Source organism: Aulonocara stuartgranti (assembly GCF_965226115.1).
Source record: "Aulonocara stuartgranti genome assembly, chromosome: 5".
In the NCBI taxonomy this organism is placed as follows: Eukaryota; Metazoa; Chordata; class Actinopteri; order Cichliformes; family Cichlidae; genus Aulonocara; species Aulonocara stuartgranti.
This window is the reverse complement of record NC_138943.1, coordinates 15,696,014-15,719,502: the sequence shown is the minus strand read 5'-3', so window position 1 is coordinate 15,719,502 and position 23,489 is coordinate 15,696,014. Positions and strand designations below refer to the sequence as shown.

The window sequence follows — 23,489 nt, the reverse complement described above, 5'->3', positions numbered from 1 at the left end:
AGAAATACTTGCTTATTGGTCCCCATCTAACGCATGCAATTATATTTTTAGAATTACAGTTAGCAAAATTGGACCACAGACTTCCTGGATGATCTGTCAAAATTAGCTACAGAGCAAGGCATTGTATGTGTCAGTTATCAGCATGAATCCAAAAGGCACTGACACCCCAAACACAATAAGTGATCTATTTCAGCAATGAGCGGAAGTTTTGCCTCTGGTAATTATCTTCTTTGTCTATGGGGCTCTCACCAAAACAAAGTCCTAATGTTTCTTTAAGTGTGTAAGTGTATATGTAGTCTTTTCAGTTGATTGCGTTTTGTCTGCATCTGTAATCAAGTAATTTGTTATTTCAAGAGCAAATATTTTGCAACTTAACACTTGTACGCCTTTAAAAAAAACTTGTTAATTCACAATATTATTCCAGTTATTTATTTTGTGAGCATGCATTGTGTTACATGGGGGTGGATGCTCATTCACATGTTGAAGTTGCTAAAAGAATCCTTGCATCTCCACTTTTCACAAGCTGTAGAATTGAGCCTTCAGTAGAAGAGGTTTCTCTTTGGCTGGAGTAAGAATTTACTGAGATTATTTTGTCTGAAGCATCAACATTCACAGACACATCAATCACTTTGTCAGCAACTTCATTTCTGCCTTGCAAGGAAAACTGACCTTTCACACATGTATGAAAGGTTGCTAGAGGCAGTTCATCTGACCATAATTAATTAACTCTGATTGCCCTTACATGACATAATTACTGAAGCACTCAGTGTTAGCAAGACAAAGTGCTCAGGAATAATTTGGTTATACACACACACACACACACACACACACACACACGCACACACACACACACACACACACACACACACACACACACACACACACACACACACACACGCACAATATGTGGCGAAGCCTTGGGTAAACTATACACAAGTAAAGATCATCTCTATTAGCCTTAGGGGTGCGGCAACATGATCACATTTGAGTTCAGATAATAACTGGACCAATGTTTTCCAGTTTTTCGCTTGTTACATGATAAGCATCATTAATCCAGCTAATAGTCATTTATTATACACCAATATTTAATTAATACTGACTGAAATGATAAAATAACTCAAGTTCTGCTTTTTGATTTTGGGGTTCATCCTGTTTTGTGCCTCCTAAGATTTTGTGTCATGCAATCTGTTAAGTACAACAGTGGAATCTTTGCCACAGGAACCTTTTCAGTGTGTCACAAAGTATTTGTAGTACATGTTCACCTCTAATGAAAATGCTATTGTGGTTTTCCAGAAATATCACTGCTCTGCCCTCTAACTTGTTTTGAGCAGTTGAAACACTACACTGTGGGGAACTTCAGATTTGTTTGTTCAAACAGTACAGTTCCATCACATTTAATTAAAAGTTGGTGACACAGTGAAGATCACCAGTTTTAACAGCAACTTTCTACAGGCAATGTCTATCCACTTTTTTCCTCAGTCAAAGGACCTCAAAGCATAGCATCCTGGCTGCCGGGATTATCCTGGATATTTGTCTCAGAGAAACCCAGCAATAATAAAATACAATGAAAACACAAACAAACAGAGGCACTGGCTTTTGCCACAACACAAAACCTCTTAGGCATTAGGAGACTCATTGTACAGGAGTAACAATATCCTTGTCATGATAAAACTGCAATAATCATTTTATGCTTTATAACAAATTGTTTCATTGTCTGCTAAATCTTTTAGGTTTCTCACTACTTATAGCTACCTTACATTGCAGGAACTTGGTGAAGGTGAAAGTTAACTTACTTGAACAGACTCCTTTCCTCCATTCTTCCTACATTCCTGTCCAAATTCAGCCAGTAAGCAATGAGTCCATGCTCAGCAGTTTTTTGTGGCTGATGAGAAGAACTTACTGTGGAATAGGTACTTTTTCTCCTCTGCAAGGTACTGCAGAGGCAGTTTGACTAGGCACAAAAGGTTATGGTGGCCTAAAAAGCCCGTTAGTTCCTGTGGTGGAAACCAACATTATGTTTCACTGGTTCACGGATTTATGTATGTGACTAATGAAACAGTTTTGTTTCATTCAGTAACATCTCTATTCAGTTATATTGCTGATTCATATTTTTTGTGTCTAATTTGACCACTGGATGCTGTGGCTTTGCTTTTCAAACAAAAAAAAGCTTCTTTCAGCTTTTCTAAAGCTAATAAAAACCCTTTCTTGTAACGTGTTTAAGTAGTCTTCAGGAATAGTTCTTCAGGTTTCTTGAAGGACAGAGCTTTTCATTTGATATTAGTCACAACCTTGATCCCAAACTGCTTTGGTAATGTTGATATCCAGGCTCTGGGGAGGCCAGTCCATGACTGGTAGTCTTCTGTTGTTTATTTCTCTATCCTGGCATGTTTCTACTCTGTTGGCAGTGTGTTTTGGATCACTGCCATGGTAAAAAAAAAAAAAGAAAAGAAGAAATGTCAATTAGATGCTTTCCAGATGGTATTGTATGGTGGATCAAAATCTGGCAGGACTTTTATGTGTTCATAATTACATCAATTTTGACAAGATCCCCAACACCACTGGCTGAAATGCAGCCCCAAACCACGACAGAGCCTCTGTTGGGTTTTTCAAAAGGTTATAGACACTCATTTTTCTACCTTTCTCCTGACCTCTTCCACACATACTGATGATAACACTGATGATTAGGGTGACTGATGATTAGTATAACTCCATAAGTGTTAACTGTTGATTTTCAGTCCAATTTGAAAAACCCAGCTTTGCCTTCTAAACTGACTCGTTACTCGTTACAGCAGCCAGAACCTGAAACCACAACCGATAACAAAGACTGTGATGAGTGATCACCTGTAGCTGCAGGTTTATAGTGTTAACTGGTTATGATATAATCTGTCAAGTCAATTTCTGCAGTAACGTATAACAAATATAGCAAGTAGTGTAAAATATTACTTTCCCCGGTGTGTTATGAGTTAATGTACTGTTTTACATTAATGAAAAGCAACAGCAGCTTTTGCTCCCTGTTTCCCTTCCTTAAGAATGGCTTCTTGAAAGCCATGCTTCAACTGAGGCCATTTCTGTTGAGGCTTCAGTGAACAGGACATGCTGGATTCCCCCCCCCCCCTATTATACATGACTTTCAGACACTGTTTATTGGCTGTGGATAGTTTTTTGAGATGACAATTCTTCCTTTGTCAGTTCAAGTAAATTCAATTCAATTTTTTTATGTAGTGCCAAATCACAACAATAGTCACCCCAGGGTGCTTAATGTTGTAAGATAAAGATCCTACAATAATAGAGAGAAACCCCAACAATCAGACAACCGCCTGCCTATAAGCAGGCAATTTGATGACAGTGGGAAGGAAAACCTCCCTTTTAATACAAAGAAATCTCCAGTAGAACCAGGCTCAAGGAGGGGCAGTTATCTGCTGTGACTGTTCGAGGGTGATGGGAATGAGCTAAGATAAAAGACATGCGCTACTTGTCCTCTACTTGTCAACTTTCCTCAAATTTAATAATGACAAACTGCACACCATGCTGAGATATGCCAAGTTTTTTGGCTAATAGCTCTTTGGGAATCACGTTGTTGAAGCAGAAGTACAGTTTTATGCCTGTCAAACTGTGGTGTCCATGGTATTTATTTATTTTTTTTGTAGATTAAACTAACAAAATGAGAACAAATTATGTGTTTGCGAAAGGCTGCTAGCGTCAAAGTGACTAATGATACAATTTAAAATTGGTTCTTTGCCAAGTTGCTTATTATCTGTTGATACAACACTTGTCCATCCCTTGAGTTAGGTGCCTTTTTTATGTTTGAATGATTCATAGGTCTGTACTAAGCAACAAACAAAGAAAAACATTAGTCTGAACGTGAGTCAGCTATAAGAAAATGAGTGAAAAAGCAACCAATGTCCAAAGTAAAACAAAGATCAAGACTTTTGTGTAGTACTCTAGGTCACTTACAAAGCTTCGTATTTTAACTTATAAATATCACGTGTCATCACTTCAATAGAAAAAGTCATCAGTAATGTTTGCCATAGTGTCAAGCCAATGTTATAAATAACTGAATCCTTTATCCTTTATAACTGCAGGCTGTATGGTTTTCACTTTGAAATCTAGTATTTCTTTAAATATAAAGTATGACAGCTGAACTGTCTCATTTTGCATATCACCATGCATTGAGGAGTATAGATAACACTGAGTTGTGCTACAGCCAGAATATGATCCAACCTTAGCTAAGTTCTTGCAGAGATGAATGCTTCGTCAGAGTGTGTTAAAGCTGAATGGAGAGTTCGACAGAAAGGGACTGAGGATATCCAGCACCATGTTATAATCTTCTAAAGCCTTCATTACACTCAGGGCTTCCTTTCATAGTAATGTTGATGATGCCTTGACAAAAGAACAGCTTGTTTTTTGTCTATTTCCTTGTGAATGAATCTTCAGCAGCCACACAGTCACAAAGGCTAAAAAAGAAACTCTCTGCTTTTTTGTTTTTGTATAAATTTGAATACATACCTCTACTGTCACGATGCTCAACAGTCTCTTTGTGAGTGCCTTCACTTCCTGGGCACTTTAATGAATCGAGCCGTGAGAGTGGCTTGAGGCCCATGGTGGGATTTTTTTGAGAGGTCACTGTCTTCACAGTCCCCATTTATCCCAGAGAAGCACTTTGTGGAGATGAAGGGCATTATAAAACAGAGGAGGATGAGTGCCAGAGACCATCCTGGGGAACTTTGAGAGAAGCTGCTTTTCCCATCTGCGGGATATGTCTCCATTGGCTGGCAGGGATGTGCCCACCTGTGTGTGGAAAAGGCTGATGCTGCCTGTGATAGGGCCAAGGACAAGAGGTGGTAACGATGGTGGGAGATGAGCCAGTTTCTGTTTAGTCTCAAAGGATTTGTTCATAATTAGCCCAGCAACATTTAGAAGGCTTGCATCGCTGCCTTGCTCATCCCAGTGTATTTTGTTGTCTTTGTTATATCTTCTCACAGTTGAGGTTTTTGAAAATAGTTTGCCGTGCCAAACAGGATGTTAGCCATATAGAAGCATCTATGATTCATAACCAGCAGCCCACACATTTTACACCTATGGATTTAGCTTAGCATCACAGAGAAATCATTTAAGAAAGACAATTAAATAATTTTAATGTGTTCCCACAATGTCTTATGCTTGGGTAGCTGAACAATTTAAAAAATGACATTTTCTTAGAGGCATAGCCACAGGTTTATCTTCAACATTAACTTTATGTTGAAGATAAAAAAAATGCAACACGCAGAGCTCTGAAGCAGCTCAATCCACTGCACAGACTATATGCACAGCCCAGCTGCTTGTGTCTAATCTACCTACATTAACTCATGTATGGATTGGGAAAAAAGTGTTGTAAATCTTGGGTTACTTTTTTGACATTAAAATTTTTTTTTAAGATGAACCATCCCTGGCATGTAATATGACAATATCAACTTATCTCCCTTCAGTCTCCAGACATCAAGACTGCAGACATCTAAAGGTGTAATATTTTGAAATTATACTCAAAAAACACCAACTAAATCCTTCAAGACCGGTAGATAAACTCTATTTTATCATTGCTGAAGCATCTGGGAAGGTCCTCAATAATTTCAGGTTATAACATCTGTCCCGCCACATATCGATGTTTAATACGTTTGGTGTGCAGTGTTTTATTAACTCTGTCTTTATTCTGTTTTCCCCCGCTCACAGAGTAAGTCGGGTAAAACAAAAAACAAAAACCAACCTTGCTTTGGTGTTAACTTCAAAAGACTTTTGTTTATCATGTGATATTATAGCTGAATATAATATCGGTTATTTTAGAAGTGAAAAGTTTAGCACATTCAGAGAACACATTGCAGCTCTCTAATTAGCACATCAGTATGTCATTCAAAGTGAAGGAAAACATTGTAATGACTGGAAAGCTGGTTCGAGTCAAGACCCACACAGTCAATAATGGTGCTAGCCTATTTGTGCCTCGATGCACTTCCCTTCATCTCGCCCGTCTTAGAGCTGTTGTTTTTTTTCCTACGTAGTATCACATAAATAAAAAATGAGCCTTTACGCAGAACCCGTGGCTGTTATTTAAAATTTAGCGCTGAAGATTGTGTGACAGGAGCACTGCACTTCAGTCTTAATAACAGTAAAAATTGCCAAACCTATCAAGCTGGTTCAGAAGTGCTAGGAGCTAGAAGTGATATATCAAAGCATTATTTTCTAAGAAGGCGATAAAGAGCAGATGTATTCCTGTTCTCAAGTGTGGCTCAAAAGGTTGCTCGTGTGGTGAGTATTGTTTTGCTGGTGGGAGGAAATAATAGGTGTATGTTTAATATGAAGATTTGCCTGTTCCTGAAATAGCTCATGCAAGCAATTCAACAAACAATCCTTTCTGCCTTTGCATCGCCAGCTATATGAGCTGTGATATCAGATTTTGATTACAGCCGGCTGGGATCCACAGACATAAATGCATGCACGACATGGTCTTATATAAAGTACACGTGAATAGGTCTAGCCCTTTGTTTTTGTGGGTTTGTGTGTTTGTATCTGTGGCTTAGTTCAGTTGTTTAAATATGGGTCTGTTTGTGGCCATATATACTTACATTTAGAATCTGAGGTGATAGTGACTTCCTGGAGTGTATTGCCAAATTCAAATCACATAGAACATTATTTGAGGTTCTTGTGCAGTGCCCTGTGCCCTTGTTCATACGAGCTGTTTGGTGAAATGTGGCACTGCATAAGCGTCTGAAAATTAGTTTACTTTTTGATAGTCCCTTTGGATCCTTTACACGCAAGTAGCTGGAGCTGTTTTGCAAAGAAGAATGGGCAAGAAATTCAGTCGCTAGATGAGCAAAGCTGGTAGAGACATACCCTAAAAGACTGGCAGATGTAATTACAGCAAAAGGTGGTTCTACAAAGTATTGCCTCAGGGGACCGAATAATTACACACACCCCACTTTTCAGTTATTTATTTGTAAAAAATGTTTGGAATCATGTATGATTTTCGTTCCACTTCTCACGTGTACACCACTTTGAATTGGTCTTTCACTTGAAATTCCAATAAAATTGATTCATGTTTGTGGCTGTAATGTGACAAAATGTGGAAAAGTTCAAGGGGGGCGAATACCTTTGCAAGCCACTATGTATATATGTATATATATATATAGATATATGTATGTGTGTGTGTGTGTGTGTGTGTGTGTGTGTGTGTGTGTGTGTGTGTGTGTGTGTGTGTGTGTGTGTGTGTGTGTGTGTGTGTGTATAGCTCCAAGTGGAAAGAATAGCAAGCAGAAGAATGTTGATTGGAGTTTTCAGTTTTGAAGAAGGTTTGGAGAACTGCAGAGAGACTCTGCAGCTGAACACAAGGTTCACACTTGGTGTTGGGTTTGCCATAAGAGAAAAACAAACTAGACCGAAGTGAACGAACATTTTTAGTGTAAACTATGTGTCTGTTTGATGTTGCACAGTCAATTAAGTCACCACCGGTGTTCTGCTGTTTCAGCTGTCTCTTCACAGTAGAGCAGAACAACTTAGCCTTAGTGCTGCTCCCTCTCAGTGAGTGTTTTGATCAAAGTTTAAACTGCTGCATACATTAAAATGATGCTAAGCTGTTATTTTCATTAACAACCATTTTCTCATATATTTCAGTGCACCGATAAATTATCATATTCAAATGATAGATTGAACATTCAAAGAGCTCCATACAAACTGCTTTCCGATTCATTTACAGTTATATCACTTTTAGGTTTATTTTTCTTTTACCTTTGATGTGTTTTTGCATAGCCTACAAAAAACACAAGGACTTAGTGGAGCTCAGACTTAGTACATTTATTGTTATTGTTGTTCTTTTTGTTTTTTAAAATGACATGTATCATTAATGTAGCAACAAATCTATTCTTATTAAATTAAATGAACTCTATAGTTTGCCCAAGAATTTAATTACCGTGTACTTTTTTAGCAGCTTGATTAAAAATATCAGTAATTAACATGTTTAATGATTTACACTGCATATTTATTTTTGCACTCAACCCTTTCCTATCAATTTCAGTATTTGAATTTAACTAATACAATTCAAATGCATTGTACTTAATTCAGCAGCAAAACCATATATGCACAAATTTAACCTGTGTCATCTGCTGTATCTACTACAGGACTCAGTTTGATCTTTGGGGCTTTCCATCCTGAAACATATTATAAGACATATTAGAAAGTCTCTTCCCATGTTCCAGCTGTTTCAGTTTTTTAATGCTTCCTCCAAATGTGGTCTAAACTACATGATGCATATTACTGACTGAACCAATATTGACATAGATATTCGGCATGTTGGCCATTGTCTAACTACATTCTTAGATTCCTTTACTTTGGCGACTAACTTTCTTCTTGAAATAGAAACACTTTTTTACAGCCCCCCCCCCCCCCCCCCTTTTTTTTAATTTGTTTATTTATTTTTTACACACAACGCTACTCAGAACATGTGGTCATGGTTTATTTTTCATGCAATATATTTGATGGAAACTGCTCAGGGAGGGGGCTGTGGTAGACAAAAATTTGCAGAATTAAATGTTGTTTTTTAAATTAACATGAAAAGCAGTCATTCTGTTATATTTTTACATTGAATACTGATGGTGCTCTTTTGGACGTTAATGTTTGAAATATAAGTTACATGACCAACTGGGATAGATAACTGATACATTGTAACTATTCAGTGGACTTACAATACTTAAAATATCTATGTAACTGAATTGCTAGGCCAAAAGAACATAAATAATGACCCTAAAAAAATCTTATACAATCACTAGTCAACAATTTTTTGTATGATAATTTTTCTTTATTATGTTCAAATTTAAAAATCAGAGAAAGGAAGACTTAATTTGAAACATTAGCCCTACATTAGAAATCGTAGCAGGATTGTTTTTCTACATCACACAGTTCAGAAGAAAACTGCACCCAGTTTTAGAGTCCATCTTACAAGGCCAGATCAAAACGTGGAATGGGATGATGTGACATGATCACTTTCTCCAGTACACAATTTCAGAACATTATGATATGTAGATATGTTAGTTTTATCATTCAGCCAAATGTCGGCCTTTGGATGTCTCCACAATCAGATTTATTCAAATTTTTAACAATGTAGCGCACCAGTAGAGAAAAGGTTTATATCTGTTCAACCGTTGCAACTTCTACTCACAGTACTTTCAATATCCTATTCTGAAAGAAAATGAAAATATTACTTGGGGGGGCTTTTTTTTTTTTTTTTAGTGTTTATTGAAATAGTACAATGAAGAGATGTCACGCAAGCCAAGAGAGAGAGAGAGCTGGGAATATACATAGTAAAAGGCTTCAGGGAGGATTCAAACTCAGGCTCTGCAATAGCCTTAGGGTATATGCTTTACCTGATCAATGCGGGAAGCGATAACAGCAGCTCACTTGTGGGATGTATGTCTATATGTGTATATGTAACTTTACCTTTAAGCATTATTAGGTTTCCTACTACTTTGAAGGACAATTTCAAGGTCAGATATAATAAAAGAATTAATATTTGACAATTGCATTTCGCACTTGATAAAGTTCCAGGTCATTTGAGCATAATTTCATCAAAACTGGACGAAAAGTTTAATAATAATAATGATCATCTGAAAAGGAGCACATATCCCCATTTGGGCCATGTTTGCCAAAATTTAAGGGTCGAAATGTATTTCAGTCATTTCAAGTTGCAATTAATCAAATATAATTACCAAAACTTACCAAATATATCACGATAACTGAATACAACCAACAATTTTAAGCATCATTTTCACCTTCAGTCACCCAAAAGTTGTAAAGTTTTACAACATTTAAATAATGATTCAAGGTAATGACATCAGCCAACATAAACATGCCAATGAAATAAATGTTGATTACCAAACAGCTTTCTCTTGACATATAAAGACCTACAGCTTTTTAATAAAAATATTAGTTTATGTATAAATTGGTAGTCATGAAAGCACTTCCTGTGCAGTATAATAGAGCGTTTTCTCTGTTTTTTCCTGTTAAAGAGATTCTGGCTGGACTAATGAGCCTCCTTAACAACAGAACCAAAACAACCCTTAACTATTTAATGTACTTCCATAATAACTATGATATATTAAAAATAACCTGTAATTCTAATGAGGTCTGTAAACTAATTATGCAAATAATATTGCAGTTATGTAATAATAAACCCGTCCTCAAAAAATAAATGGGCACAGCTCATGTTACTTCTACATCTGGAAAGAGTTTCAATTTAAAGATCGCTCATGATTGGTGGAAAATACCCACCCCTCCCCCAGTTGTAGTTGTGACTGCTGTGTAAATATGCTTTGTGAATGTACAATTTTAATTATGATCAGAACTATGTGTAATTTTGGGAATACCTTTGGGCAGTTGATCCAAACAACCTATATTGGTTTGGTTCATCACTAGAGATCTGATTATGGTTGCTTCATATATGATAATATTTCACCTTTCTTCATTATGCACAAACTTAAAAATAAAAAAAGTTCTATATAGAGAAGACTTAATATGAGTTTGACTGAAGTTAAAAGCCTGAGTTATAAGTTTGTAAAATAAGGACCCAGGACCCACTAAATAAAATAAATGAGTGTCAGTGAAAGTGTACAGTCCTCCAAAGCTATGTGACTTAATCACAAAATAAAATACAAGTCTAGAGTTTTTGGTGTCTCTTCCTCTGAGCCGGTGCGGTGGGTGTTTCTATCCGACTGAGAGAACAAGTGGGAAATACCACATGAGGATGAACAGACGGTTACTGTCACACACTCCAGTGCCGTCCTGAAAGGTGCGCTGTCAAGCTTCTCCAAGAATCTATTGATGAAGGCCAACTGCCTGTCTAAAAAAACCCTGCAAGAGGAAACTACCTTATTATCATGCAAGTGTGACTGACTGGCTCATTGTGATTGCTGACATGTTAGCTTGCATAAAAGGTGTATATATCCCAGGCAGCATAACCTTAATCAGTGGATTTAATCAGGCATACCTATGTCTCAACAACAGACATATCTCAGTGTAAATAACTGCATGAGACCACACTAAGATCACTGGAAAGAATACTACTGGGTACAGTTTCAATGCCAAAATACATCATATTTACTCTATTTCTCCCCTCAGGAGGTTGTGGTGTATTTTATGCTGCTTCTTAGCTTTTGGGTATTTTAGCTTAACAAGTTTAAGCAGATGGCAACTTACAGATAGGGATTAGTGTGATTTTTTTAGTCTTAACAGCCTACTGTGGATTGCATTCACAACAACAACTAGTCTCACGTCTGTGTTTTGACCTGATATACATGAGGCACTTTGTTAGTTACACCATGCTAGCACCATATCGATCCCCTTTAGCCAAAAAAACTGTTTTAATTCTTTGTGACATACAGTTACCAAGGTGCTGGAAATGTTACTCAGACACTTTGGTCCATATTTTCATGATGACATTACACAGTTACTGCAAATTTGTTGGCTGCACATCCATGATGTGAATCTTGAGTTCCACCATTTCCCAAAGCTGCTCTATTGGACTGAGATCTGGTGACTGTGGAGGCCGTGTGAATACATTCACTGCCATGTTTATGAAACTAGTTTGATTTGAACTTTGTTGGAAGGCATGTTTTCCTGCGGAGCAGCCATCAGAAGATGGGAGCACTGTTGTCATAAAATGGTTGTTATTGGTCATCAACAATGCTACTGCTAAAGTATCCTCCACACCATAATACCATCCCCACAATGGAGAATCCATACTTTAATGTTGTTTATCTCAACTTCGTGCTTTTGACTTGATTTTTTTCTGGCTCTTGGTTTAAATTTAAGCAGGTTGTCTTTAACATGCCTAAATGCAATGAATTGCTACCGTGTGATTAGCTGATTTGATATGTGCACTATCGAGCAGACAAAGAGGTGGTAAATTAAATTAATGATGGTTAGCACTGTTGCCTCACAGCAAGAAGCTCCTGAGTTCTACTCCACCATCAGGCCAGGGTCTTTCTGTGTGGAGTTTGCATGTTTTCCCCGTGTTTGCATAGGTTCTCTCTGGGTTCTCCGGCTTTCTCCCACAATCCAAAGACATGCTGTCAATGGGGTTAAGTTAATTGGAAACACTAAATTACCCATATGTGGGAATAAATGCGAGTGCGAATGGTCGTCTCTGTCTATGTTAGCCCTGCGACAGACTGGCGACCTCTCCAGGGTGTACCCTGCCTCTCGCCCTAAGACAGCTGGGATAAGACAGCTTATCCTGAAAAGGATAAGCGGATTGATGGATGGATGTTTTTATATATAGCACCAAATAATAATAACTTACAAATAATAACTTACATCTCAAGGTTAACAAAATATTACTGAGTAACATGATCTGGGAACATGCTACATGCAGAACACTGTATACTTGGTGTGTATGCAGGATAATACATATGATTTATATCATCACAGAAAGGACTAATAGCTCTGTTTAGGATTTTGTGAGCTGGAATGAGAGACCTGGGAGACAAAATGGTACTTTAATTGGGGCTTGGAGTTAGTGTAGTAGGTTCCAATTACATACACGGGGATGCCATTGTTTGGAAAGCCTCCAGGCAAACAGTGGTGCTTGAGGGAGGAGGCGGTCACATTGAAGCCCATGGGTATTCACTAATCACCACTGTGTCTCATAGGGGATTCCTGGAAAATGACAAGTTTTTACTGCCTTGCTGCCATGGCACTGTAATACTGTGTGGGAAAATAATTGCCATGAGTTTATGGTATGACTACGACACAGTCGTTTTCTGCAGGCTTGTGTTCAACAAGGATGCCACGCTGAGTTGTCAGTCAAAGATTATCATCTAGCCCTGGTGAACTCAGCAGCACCAGCAATCAGCTCCAGGAGGAAATTAATGTATTATCTGGGTTACATGGGTATCATAAGTCCCAGCAAAATCTTCCCCCAATAACTTGACAGAATGGCTCAAGTGGAGAAAACAGAAAAATCCCACTGATAAAACTCATATCTGTCTGCCATTGTTGCTGTTGTTATCTGCACTATTGTTGAATCGATTTGTGGCACTGGCTGCTGGTGATGTGGATCTCTGACACAATAAGCAGTCTGAGATAGAGAAACACTGAATTGTTGCTGTTTCCACAGCCAGTCTCCACCGCTGAGCTGAATCAGACTATCAGACAGATAGCTAATCTGCACTTAATGGCTCCACTTAAACTACAAACAGAATATACAAGTCAAAAAGTAGAATAGCTTAAAAATATATAAACAAATGAATAAATACTTAATGCAGGACTTATAAGTAAATTAATTAATTTCTACACTTTATTATACAATTTACAGCAAAAACAATGACTCTGCACTCTTCATTATTATTTTGGAACCCATATTTTTGTAATTAAGAATTGATAAAACATCTATGTGTAATGCAAGACAGGTTAAAAAGTACAATTAAAGGAATAGGTATATTTAATAAATTTAAACAAATATGACTGTATGTTTAAAAAATCTTGTTCAACTTTGTAGTGTTGGGAGCACATCAGTGTACGGCTCAAGCCTTTTTCTGAAATTCCAGCAAATAATCACTTGGTTTGTCTGACATACAAAATACAGTGGAGGCACTGTCATGGTGAGGGTCTGCAGTGTCGCTAGTGGTGTTGGGGATCTTGTCAAAATTGATGGACATGAACACAGCAAAGTACCATCAGATTTTGATCCATCATGCAATGTGTCTTTGTGGTAGCATCTTCATTTTCAGCATGAAAATGATCCCAAACACTCTGCCAATGAATTCAATTCAATTCAATTTTATTTATACAGCGCCAAATCACAACAACAGTCGCCTCAACGTGCTTTATATTTTAAGGTAGACCCTTAGACCCTAGAATAATACATACAGAGAAAACCCCAACAATCAAATGACCCCCTATGAGCAAGCACTTTGGCGACAGTGGGAAGGAAAAACTCCCTTTTAACAGGAAGAAACCTCCGGCAGAACCAGGCTCAGGGAGGGGCGACCGGTTGGGGTCAATGCAGTAAAACCATACCTAGCTAAGCACAGAATGCAGCACTATCAGTCATGGATTGGCCTCCCCAGAGCCTGGACCTCAACATTACTGAAGCAGTGTGGGATCATCACAACAGAGAACAAAACAAAAGGCAGCCAACATCCAAAGCAATGCTTTGAATGTCCTCCAAGAAGCCTGGAGAACTATACCTGTAGACTCATCAAAGATTAGAAAAGAAAGCCTGCCTAAGAGAGCTCAGGCTGTGTCTAAGAATAAAGATGCTCATACCAAATATTGACTTTCAAGCTTTTAGAATTGTACAAACTATTTTTCCCCTTATTTGTATGTTTATTTATGTTTAAATATATTTCAATATATCACTGCACCTATTTCCTTTTTTCCCAGCAGTTCCTGTGTATGTATAATATATATATATATATATATATATATATATATATATATATATATATATATATATATATATATGAGAGGATGTGATGAGACTGTTTTGATAGCATTTTCATTTCTTTGCTTTCCTCAGGTGGCTAACCTCCTGCGACTGTTCCAGATCCCTCAGATCAGCTATGCCTCTACTAGTGCAAAGCTCAGTGATAAAACCCGCTATGACTACTTCGCTCGCACCGTGCCCCCTGACTTCTACCAAGCTAAAGCAATGGCTGAGATTCTGCGTTACTTTAACTGGACATACGTGTCAACAGTAGCATCAGAGGGTGACTATGGTGAAACAGGCATTGACGCCTTCCAGCAGGAGGCCCGCTCTCGCCAAATCTGCATTGCCACTTCAGCCAAAGTGAGTCGTTCCATGAACCGCCAGGGCTATGAGAATGTGATCCGCTCCTTGCAACAAAAGTCTAACGCAAAGGTTGTCATCCTGTTCACGCGCAGTGAGGACGCTCGCGAGCTCCTTGTGGCTGCTGCCAGAATGAATGTCACTTTCACTTGGGTGGCCAGTGATGGGTGGGGAGCACAGGAGGGTTTGGTGAGGGGCAGCGAGACTGCAGCAGATGGAGCTTTCACCATTGAACTAGCCTCCTATCCTGTCAGAGAGTTTGAAGACTACTTTACCAAACTGAACCCATCGACCAATATGAGGAACCCGTGGTTCAGGGAGTTCTGGGAGCACCGGTTTGACTGCAACCTACAGGAGCCTGGCTGTGCTGACTACAGCTTACGAGATGGAACTTTCGAACAGGAATCCAAAATCATGTTTGTGGTGAACGCAGTCTATGCGATGGCCTATGCCCTGCACAACATGAGGCAAGCAGTGTGCTCCAACACATCTAAGGTCTGCGATGCTATGAAACCAGGTAATGGCAAAAGGTTCTACAAGGAGTTCATCTTGAAGACCAAATTTGAAGGTATGCACAACATAAGTAAACAACAAACATGAAAAAAAAAAGAATTTAACATGTTTTTTAAATGGTTGGAAGTGGTAATATTTCACCATGGATACAAAGCAAATAAGGGTTGCAAAGAGCCATGACACAGGATTAAGCAAACAACTTCTGCTGAGCAGAGAAAGGCTTTGTAATTATTCAATTAGCAAAAAATAATCCATGAATTGGCACTGAAGAAACAGCGGGCAGGGAACATACTTTTCTTAAAATAATACTGACAGGACGAATGAATGAACAAATTCAGAGAACAGCTGTGGCTCAGGAGGTTGAATAGGTGTTGAATAGGTGCATTAATCCTAAGGTCAGTGGTTTGGATCCTTGGATCCTCTAATTTGCTGTCAAAGTGCCATTGCCCTCCTGAACTAACACTAACAACATATGCGTGAAACTGTCTTATGTTAAAAATGTGATTTGTAGTATAAAGGGCTTAGAGGGCTTGATAGGAAAAGCTGTATATAACGCAGTGCATTTATATTTCCTGTTACATGAAATAGCAGAAAAAAAAGTATTTTAATTTAAATTATACAAAAACATGTGTTCTTCAGTCCATGAATTGAACTTTGGCTCTCTTTTTCTTTTTTTGCCTTTTGTGTTATTCTTATATTATTATTATTATTATTATTATTATTATTATTATTATTGTTGTTGTTGTTGTTGTTGTTGTCATTATTATTATTATATTCCTGGCTTTGAATTTTTAAATCCTTTATATTTCCTTTAAGTCTTCATTGCTGTATTTTATGCTTCCCACCAGCACCATTCAAACCTGCAGACACAGAGAACATGGTGCGCTTTGATTCAGTTGGTGATGGCATAAGCCGCTACAACATCTTTCATTACCACAAAGACGAGGGGAAGTTCGTCTACAAGAAAGTTGGTTACTGGGACCAGAACCTGACCTTGAATACCACCATGGTGCACTGGCGTGGTGATGTGCCACCAACCTCCCAATGTAGTGACCCTTGCAGGAAGAATGAAGTGAAGAGCATGCAGCCTGGTGATGTGTGCTGCTGGATCTGTATTCCCTGTCAGTCCTACCAGTACCTGCAGGATGAGTTCACCTGTGCTGACTGTAGTTTCGGTCAGTGGCCTCTGGCTAACTTGACTGGCTGCTATGATCTGCCTGAAGAATACATCCGGTGGGAGGATGCCTGGGCTATTGGGCCTGTTACCATTTCTTGCCTTGGCATACTGTGTACCCTGTCAGTAGTAGGCGTATTCTTCAAGCACAATGAAACACCGGTGGTTAAAGCAAGTGGACGTGAGCTCTCCTACATCCTGTTGTTGGGAGTGCTGATGTGCTACAGCATGACCTTTATCTACATCACCAAGCCTTCCACAGCTGTTTGCACCCTACGCCGTCTAGGCCTGGGGACCTCCTTCGCAGTATGTTACTCAGCTCTCCTAACCAAGACGAACCGCATCGCTCGCATCTTCAGTGGGGTAAAGGATGGAGCGCAGCGGCCACGTTTCATCAGCCCGGCCTCCCAGGTAGCAATCTGTGGTGCTCTTATCTCCTGCCAGCTTCTAGTGGCTGTTATCTGGCTGCTTGTGGAGGTGCCAGGGGTTCGAAAGGAGGTGAGCCCAGAGAGGAGAAACATTGTTACGCTCAAGTGCAACAGTAGGGACACCAGCATGCTCATCTCTCTCACCTACAATTGCATTCTCATCATCCTCTGCACCGTCTACGCTTTCAAGACAAGAAAGTGTCCCGAAAACTTCAACGAGGCCAAGTTCATTGGGTTTACCATGTACACCACCTGCATCATCTGGCTCGCCTTTCAGCCTATCTTCTACGTCACAGCCAGTGACTACAGGGTAACTATCCAGAATTTTTTTTTTCCTGATAAATAGCAAATTGAGTATTTATAATTCATATTTCTATAAACCTCTAAAGCCAACTTATGTGGAGTAGTGCAAACAAAGTCTATAAATGACTGTCCCCTGTGTTTTTATCATCCCTGAAGAAGGTGTCACTTTCACATTCCATTTGATCACCTTCACCTAGACTCATGAAAGCTTTCTTTTCATGTGAGTTGAAGGATCTTTCAAGAAAACAACAAAGATATACCCATAGAAATAGTTAAAGACAGTCAGATTGATTCATTAAACCGTGGCATTACTAAATGCTCTTTGACCCATTTTTTCAGCTAAGAGATGGATTCTAGAGATTTACAATAGGTTTTGTTTTTAAAAACCTAGGCTAAATCCCAGTGGGAACCCATACAGGGAACACAATAAGCAACATTATGGTCTGTATTAATAATCATTTTGAGCGGCCTACTGTTGCCCATTTTGTGGCACTACCTCCCTAATAGGAAATTTGACAAATCTGCTACAGAGTTGTCGCATAGGGATAATGTTTTTGCAGCATTTAGCCTTTAAAAAAATCACTACAGGCTAAATTTAGTCTGTAGTGCATCAAACTACACTGAATAAACATGCTGAATATGCATTGTGACTTTAGCCATATAGCATATTAGTCTTATTAATATCTGCATATATAAATGCATTTATTTATTTGTGCAATGTGACATAGGATAAATAACACAAAACTTTAAGCATAAAACTGACAGACCATGTAAGTTATGAGTGCTGATGCCTTAGGCAGTCCCAAGGCTACTGTCACAGCATTTTGGTCGAAGTGTGCAACAAGGCCTTTGTTGTGCAAACAGATAGGGGGGAGGTCTAGGGTCACAGAGGGTTTGTATCATGAGAAACCTCTGGCTTTTCATGACTGTTGTAAGCAGCCTTTTGGGTACTCAACCCATGAACCAAAAGCCAACTTTCCTGATCCTTAGTGGCCCCTAAGAGACCAGATACATTTTGTAGGAAATAAGGCTTCATACTAAAATTGCAACCGAGAGATTAACTGAAGGAATGAGGGGTTTCACACTGCACTGGAGATCTTGATGATTTGGTTCTGTGTGACAACAATAACAATGGCTGTGGGTTCAGCTGCCACATTTCAAATTAGAGTTGGATAACACGGTAATATCGTAATGAGGGTAGCCTAGTGAATCATGATGAGCCCAAGGTTTTACTGTTATGTAGACACATTTTCTTTCATGTTCAAAACCTTTAATTTTTTTCCGTCTCCTTTCTACAGTATAGTTTCTGTAGTATGAACTTTACTCACTGGGTAATAAAACAGTGAGTAAACAACCTATAAAGGCTAAATTAAAGTACATTAAATTGTGCTTCATAAAAGGGAAGGAAATTTAAGAAAGAGTAATAAGCTAAAACGACATTAAATGCAAATGTCTAACAATGAAATACATCATACAAATACAGCTCATGTTGTGCTGTTGCAAACACTGGTGGTTTCTAATTACTTGTGTAATCTGTTTAAAGGGAATAGCTGCTAGAAAGTTATCTTTATGGCTGAAAAAGATTAGGAGCTGCAGAGAGAAGGCAAAGTTATGTTACCAGGAGTCCTGGTGGTGCTTTTCACTACTTATTTTTGAAGTTGAAATGCATGATGACTTCTCATATTTCTGCAGTGCTGTTATTGTGCAGTATGTTTGGGAGAGATTTCACTTCATGCTGTGGTTCTGCAAATAGAAGTTCCTGGACTGCAGGGGTAACCAGTGGGGTGGGAAGAGACGGAGCTCAGGAAGATGACCCCAGCAGTCAGCTCACATTAGCAGCTGAAATATGACTAACAAGGCTCCGACTTTCCAGGACGGCCAGCTGTGCTTATCTCTCTTTCGACTTCTTGCCCTCATGTTCATGCGCATATAAATGAACAATTAGAATTGCTAACAAACGCAGCTGAAAACCACACACTGTTCAAAATGTAAAATATGGCTAATAATGTGAGAATAATAACTATAAGAAACCTGAAAGGGACAAATTTGATTTGTTTTTCATTTTGATTCCATCCAGGTAACGTTTTCTTTTGCTTTCTGTTTCTTGAACAAAAAGTTGATTATCAGTTGTTAATCTTCTGTTAAACATCTAATTTATTATATCACTATTTATTAGTAAAGCTTATATCCATGTATAAGTGAATATTTGTTACAGGGTTGTGTTTGGTTTTTGATTGACTTTTAGAAAAGACGTTAATGTAAAGATTGATTAATGGATGTTTGAAAGGAACCACACATTAAGGTTAAGGTTTGTAAATAACCAGAACAGGGAATAAATGAAAATATGAGTGATTTGATCAAAGGCTGTGTGAGAGAGAAGAACTGGGACCAGGTGGCCTTTGAATGAACTTCATTAGTCTTTTTGAAGACCAAATGAAAAAACAAAAAACAAAGAGCAGACTGATGTAGCCATCATTACACACATGCTCTCTTTCATCCCAGGTACAGACCACCACCATGTGCATCTCCGTCAGTCTGAGTGGCTCCGTGGTTCTCGGGTGCCTCTTCGCCCCAAAGGTCCACATCATCCTTTTTCAGCCCCAGAAAAATGTGGCCACACTAAGAGTCACAACCAACCGCTTCAGTACCACAGTTTCTACGTCTGCCTCTGCCCCCAGCTCAAGCTTCTCAAAAGGTACTAATGCAGAGTATACAGAATATGGTTCTTTACTTGTAAAAGAAACTATTAACACAACATAAAGACAAAGGACTACCAGATGGTCTTTAGCTCAACATGCTAACATACACACTTTATATGGTAAATATGAATATACAGCCAGGAGATTTAACACAACTTATCAGCTAACATGGCTTTCTCCAATATTAAACAATCAGTCTACGTAAAACTTGGAGATTATTTAATTTGTAGACGAGCACAAATGGGCTGCAAGCTGAAAAATCTGTTGTTTCAGGATTTGCCCATTATTTTAATTGGCCTTTTTATTTTTAATTTTATTTATTTATGATATTTTTTTGCATATTTGTCACACTTCACAGGAAATAAAAAGCCCAGTCAAACCAACTTGGCCCTGTGTGAAAGAGTAATGCTTTATCGCATTGTTCTTGCTGCCAGCAGTGTTGGTCAAGTTACTTGAAAAAAGTAATCAGTAACTAATTACTGATTACTTCCCCAAAAAAGTAATCCCGTTACTTTACTGATTATTTATTTTCAAAAGTAATTAATTACTTAGTTACTTTTTAAAAACACGATTTACAACCTGAATAACTAATAAAGCGATAGATCTTTCAGCCCACTTCTACTTTTTCTGCATAATCCATCATACAAAATGTAATCAAATGGAAAAGTCTCTTTTTTTTTAAACTTGTTTTATCAGTTTTAATCTTTTAACTTTATGCATCAAGTAAAAATTTAATTATATGCAACATTCTCTGACTTGAAGAAATTAGTTTAACATTTAAACCTATTTTCTGCACATTCCAGCACATAAAATAAAATATTTTTTGTGTTTACACTCAGTCTTTCAAATAGTTACAAGTAACGCGTTACTATACACGTTACAAGTAACGTGTTACTGCCTAATCTCTGGCTGCCAGGGGTGCCAACACCAGTTATTAGGTTTAGGGAGCAATTACTTTTTCACAGCACTGTAAATGAAATATACAGTACTGTTTAAATTTGTGAGGTGCTGGCAGGCAAATAAGAATATGCCTGTCTGTGTTCTTTCTAAGCTGAGATACCCTTTTCCATACGGATAGGGCATCTTACATAATTAAAAAATTAAGTAAGTATTACAAAAAAGTAAGTAATTAAAATGTATAAGAATCACAAAAGTGCTTCACAATAAAATCAGAAATAAAACTGGGTAACAGTTGACAGTTTCACTGTGAAACTCAGATCAAAATGACAGCATTGCAGTAAAACACTGAAATATCATTTATTTCATTTTTTTTTTTAAATTTATTATTCTTATTTAGTGGAACATGGGTAAGAGTGAAGAAATTTCTATATAATACTGAAAGGTTTTTCCTGCTTGTTTCTGTAGTTTTGCAGCATAGCTCTGCAATTAATAACCATGCCATTATGTTTTTCTTTTCATTTTGGGTAAGAGAAAGTCTTATCTGAAACCAATTAATAAACTGACTATGTTCACAGACAAAAAACACATTAAATATATATGAGACGTTTACATGGTTCTATAGTGAGCGTGCCATTTACTCTTTTATAGCTGGGAGACCTCACACTGCTTTTAGTCCAAAAGAAAAGCTGCGCATTAAAAGGCTTCTGACACTTTATGCTTTATCTCGTCTCTTAGACTAAAGTGATTTCTGTTGTCAGAAAAAAAAATGATGTAAGAAATAAAAAGTATTTAATTGCTGCAATTAAAAGTAGGAATTCAACAATGTAAGGATACTGTCTGGAAAATAGCACTGTAAGCTGTGATGGATTTCTGGTTGCAGTATTTCACATTGTTCAATTATAGCTAGTGATGAAGCAACCGGACAGAAACTGTATTGTTTTGTAACATTTTATGTGCAAGTCTGTATAATCGTGATCAGCCAAATAAACTTCACAATAAAAGTCATGCACAAAAAGGATACCTCAAAATTGTACTTAAAGACAGGGTGCCTAATGTATTTGGACCACTTGCTCCTCGCAGCTTTTATCTCTGGTTTGCAGGAAACTCTAACATCACTGCTTTTATTCCCTCAGGATCAGCCTCCAACTATGTGCCAGCAGTTTGCAACGGGCGAGAAGTGGTGGACTCCACAACATCCTCTTTGTGAAAAACATTCCTCTCTAAGCAGAAGCAACCATCCTGTCATCAATCATCCTTCCATCCAACAGAGCTGTGTATGACAAAGCCCCCATGGCATCTAACATGTTGCAGAGAGATAACTAGACTGACAGTGGCAATGGTAACTCTAACTGTGAAAGCGTAACGATGTTCTTACAGTGAGCAGTATGTATCAACTGTAAAGCCTTTTTTTTTTGTATAGATTTAATATGCTGTGATCTCCTTGGTTTACAGATAGATGTGATTAAATGCACCGTGCCTTGTCCTAAAGAGTCTTGTTGTCAAATGGGTGGTTGTGAAGCAATAGTGTTATACAAAAACAAAAGGCTGTTCTTATTGTGTTCTTACAGTGCTGTGAATATATCCAGATGTTTAGACATTGACAAAAAAATGCTTTGAGATAAAGTTAGCCCTTCTGTTAAGCAAAATGTGTGACTAACTATAGTGAATGTGATGAAAACTAGGCAACTAGACAACGTAAAGGACGTGTGTTAATGTAGACTGGTATAGCAGTGCGTGCTTACTTGTAATTTATGTAAATAAAATGTTCTTTTTTAATATTAAAAGATCAAATTCTACTTTGTTTGGGTTCCCACTTTCAGTCAAATTCAGAGGAGCTATGCACAAGAATCGCAATTGAGATCTGGATGCGTGATTAGCCGATTTCTGCCATTTCAGTAACCAAACTAGTGCAGGATAGCTGTTGTTTTAATAGTTGAGTACCTGCAATTGTACATGGGGGGAAAAAAAAGTTCACACGAATCCTACATTTACACATTAAATGCGGACTGGCGTTTTAGATGTGAAACTGTACCCACTGTCTGCCTGCAGCATAAATAGAAGTGACTTTATTAAAAATTTAAATGTTATTGTCTGCATGTTTAACTGTGAAAGAAGATGATACTGTTTTTTCCCCCCTATATGGCATACAAAATTAAGAGTTGGATAAGAAAACGATTCCTAATGAAAATGGCATCAACATGTCCACCTGGGTCTAAGTGGACACCTGCAGGATGACTGAAGATGGTGCAAATACCAATTCTTGGTAATTCTTGGTTATTATATAACAATAACTGTCACTGACATAATGTCACTAGTCAACAGCTTGCAGTCCCTGAGGCTGGTCTGACAAATCACTTGTATAATTAAGATTTTGTGCACTTTCCCTCCTGTAAATACCAAGTAAATGTCAAGTAAAGTAAAAGTAGAAATAAGCTGTAAACCTTTTTTTCCCCTTATTACTAAAAGATGCCAATATACTTTCAATTACATTTTTATGAGATTCAAATGATATGCTGGTCTGCTACCACCATATCTATGATTCACAACTTTTGATCTGACTCCTCCAATACCCTACACACAGAAGCAGTCATCACTTTTCCAGACACACTTACAGCCTAACTTTCATAGAACATCATGACACTTCAAAACTTTATGATCACAAAATA

The 23,489-nt window shown here is 38.0% G+C and overlaps 1 protein-coding gene across 3 annotated transcripts in view; it reads left to right on the top strand.

The window, feature by feature from the left end:
- grm2b (glutamate receptor, metabotropic 2b) overlaps positions 1-23,259 on the top strand; it is a 28,847-nt gene extending 5,588 nt beyond the window's left edge. For all 3 annotated transcript variants that reach the window (XM_082533257.1, XM_082533255.1, XM_082533256.1), the window contains exons 3-6: positions 14,537-15,374; positions 16,168-17,231; positions 19,727-19,919; positions 21,957-23,259. In XM_082533257.1, the coding sequence (XP_082389383.1) occupies positions 14,537-15,374; positions 16,168-17,231; positions 19,727-19,919; positions 21,957-22,030 (2,169 nt within the window). In that variant the 3' untranslated portion in view covers positions 22,031-23,259. The remainder of the gene's footprint in view (positions 1-14,536; positions 15,375-16,167; positions 17,232-19,726; positions 19,920-21,956) is intronic.
- Positions 23,260-23,489: the final 230 nt, after the last annotated feature.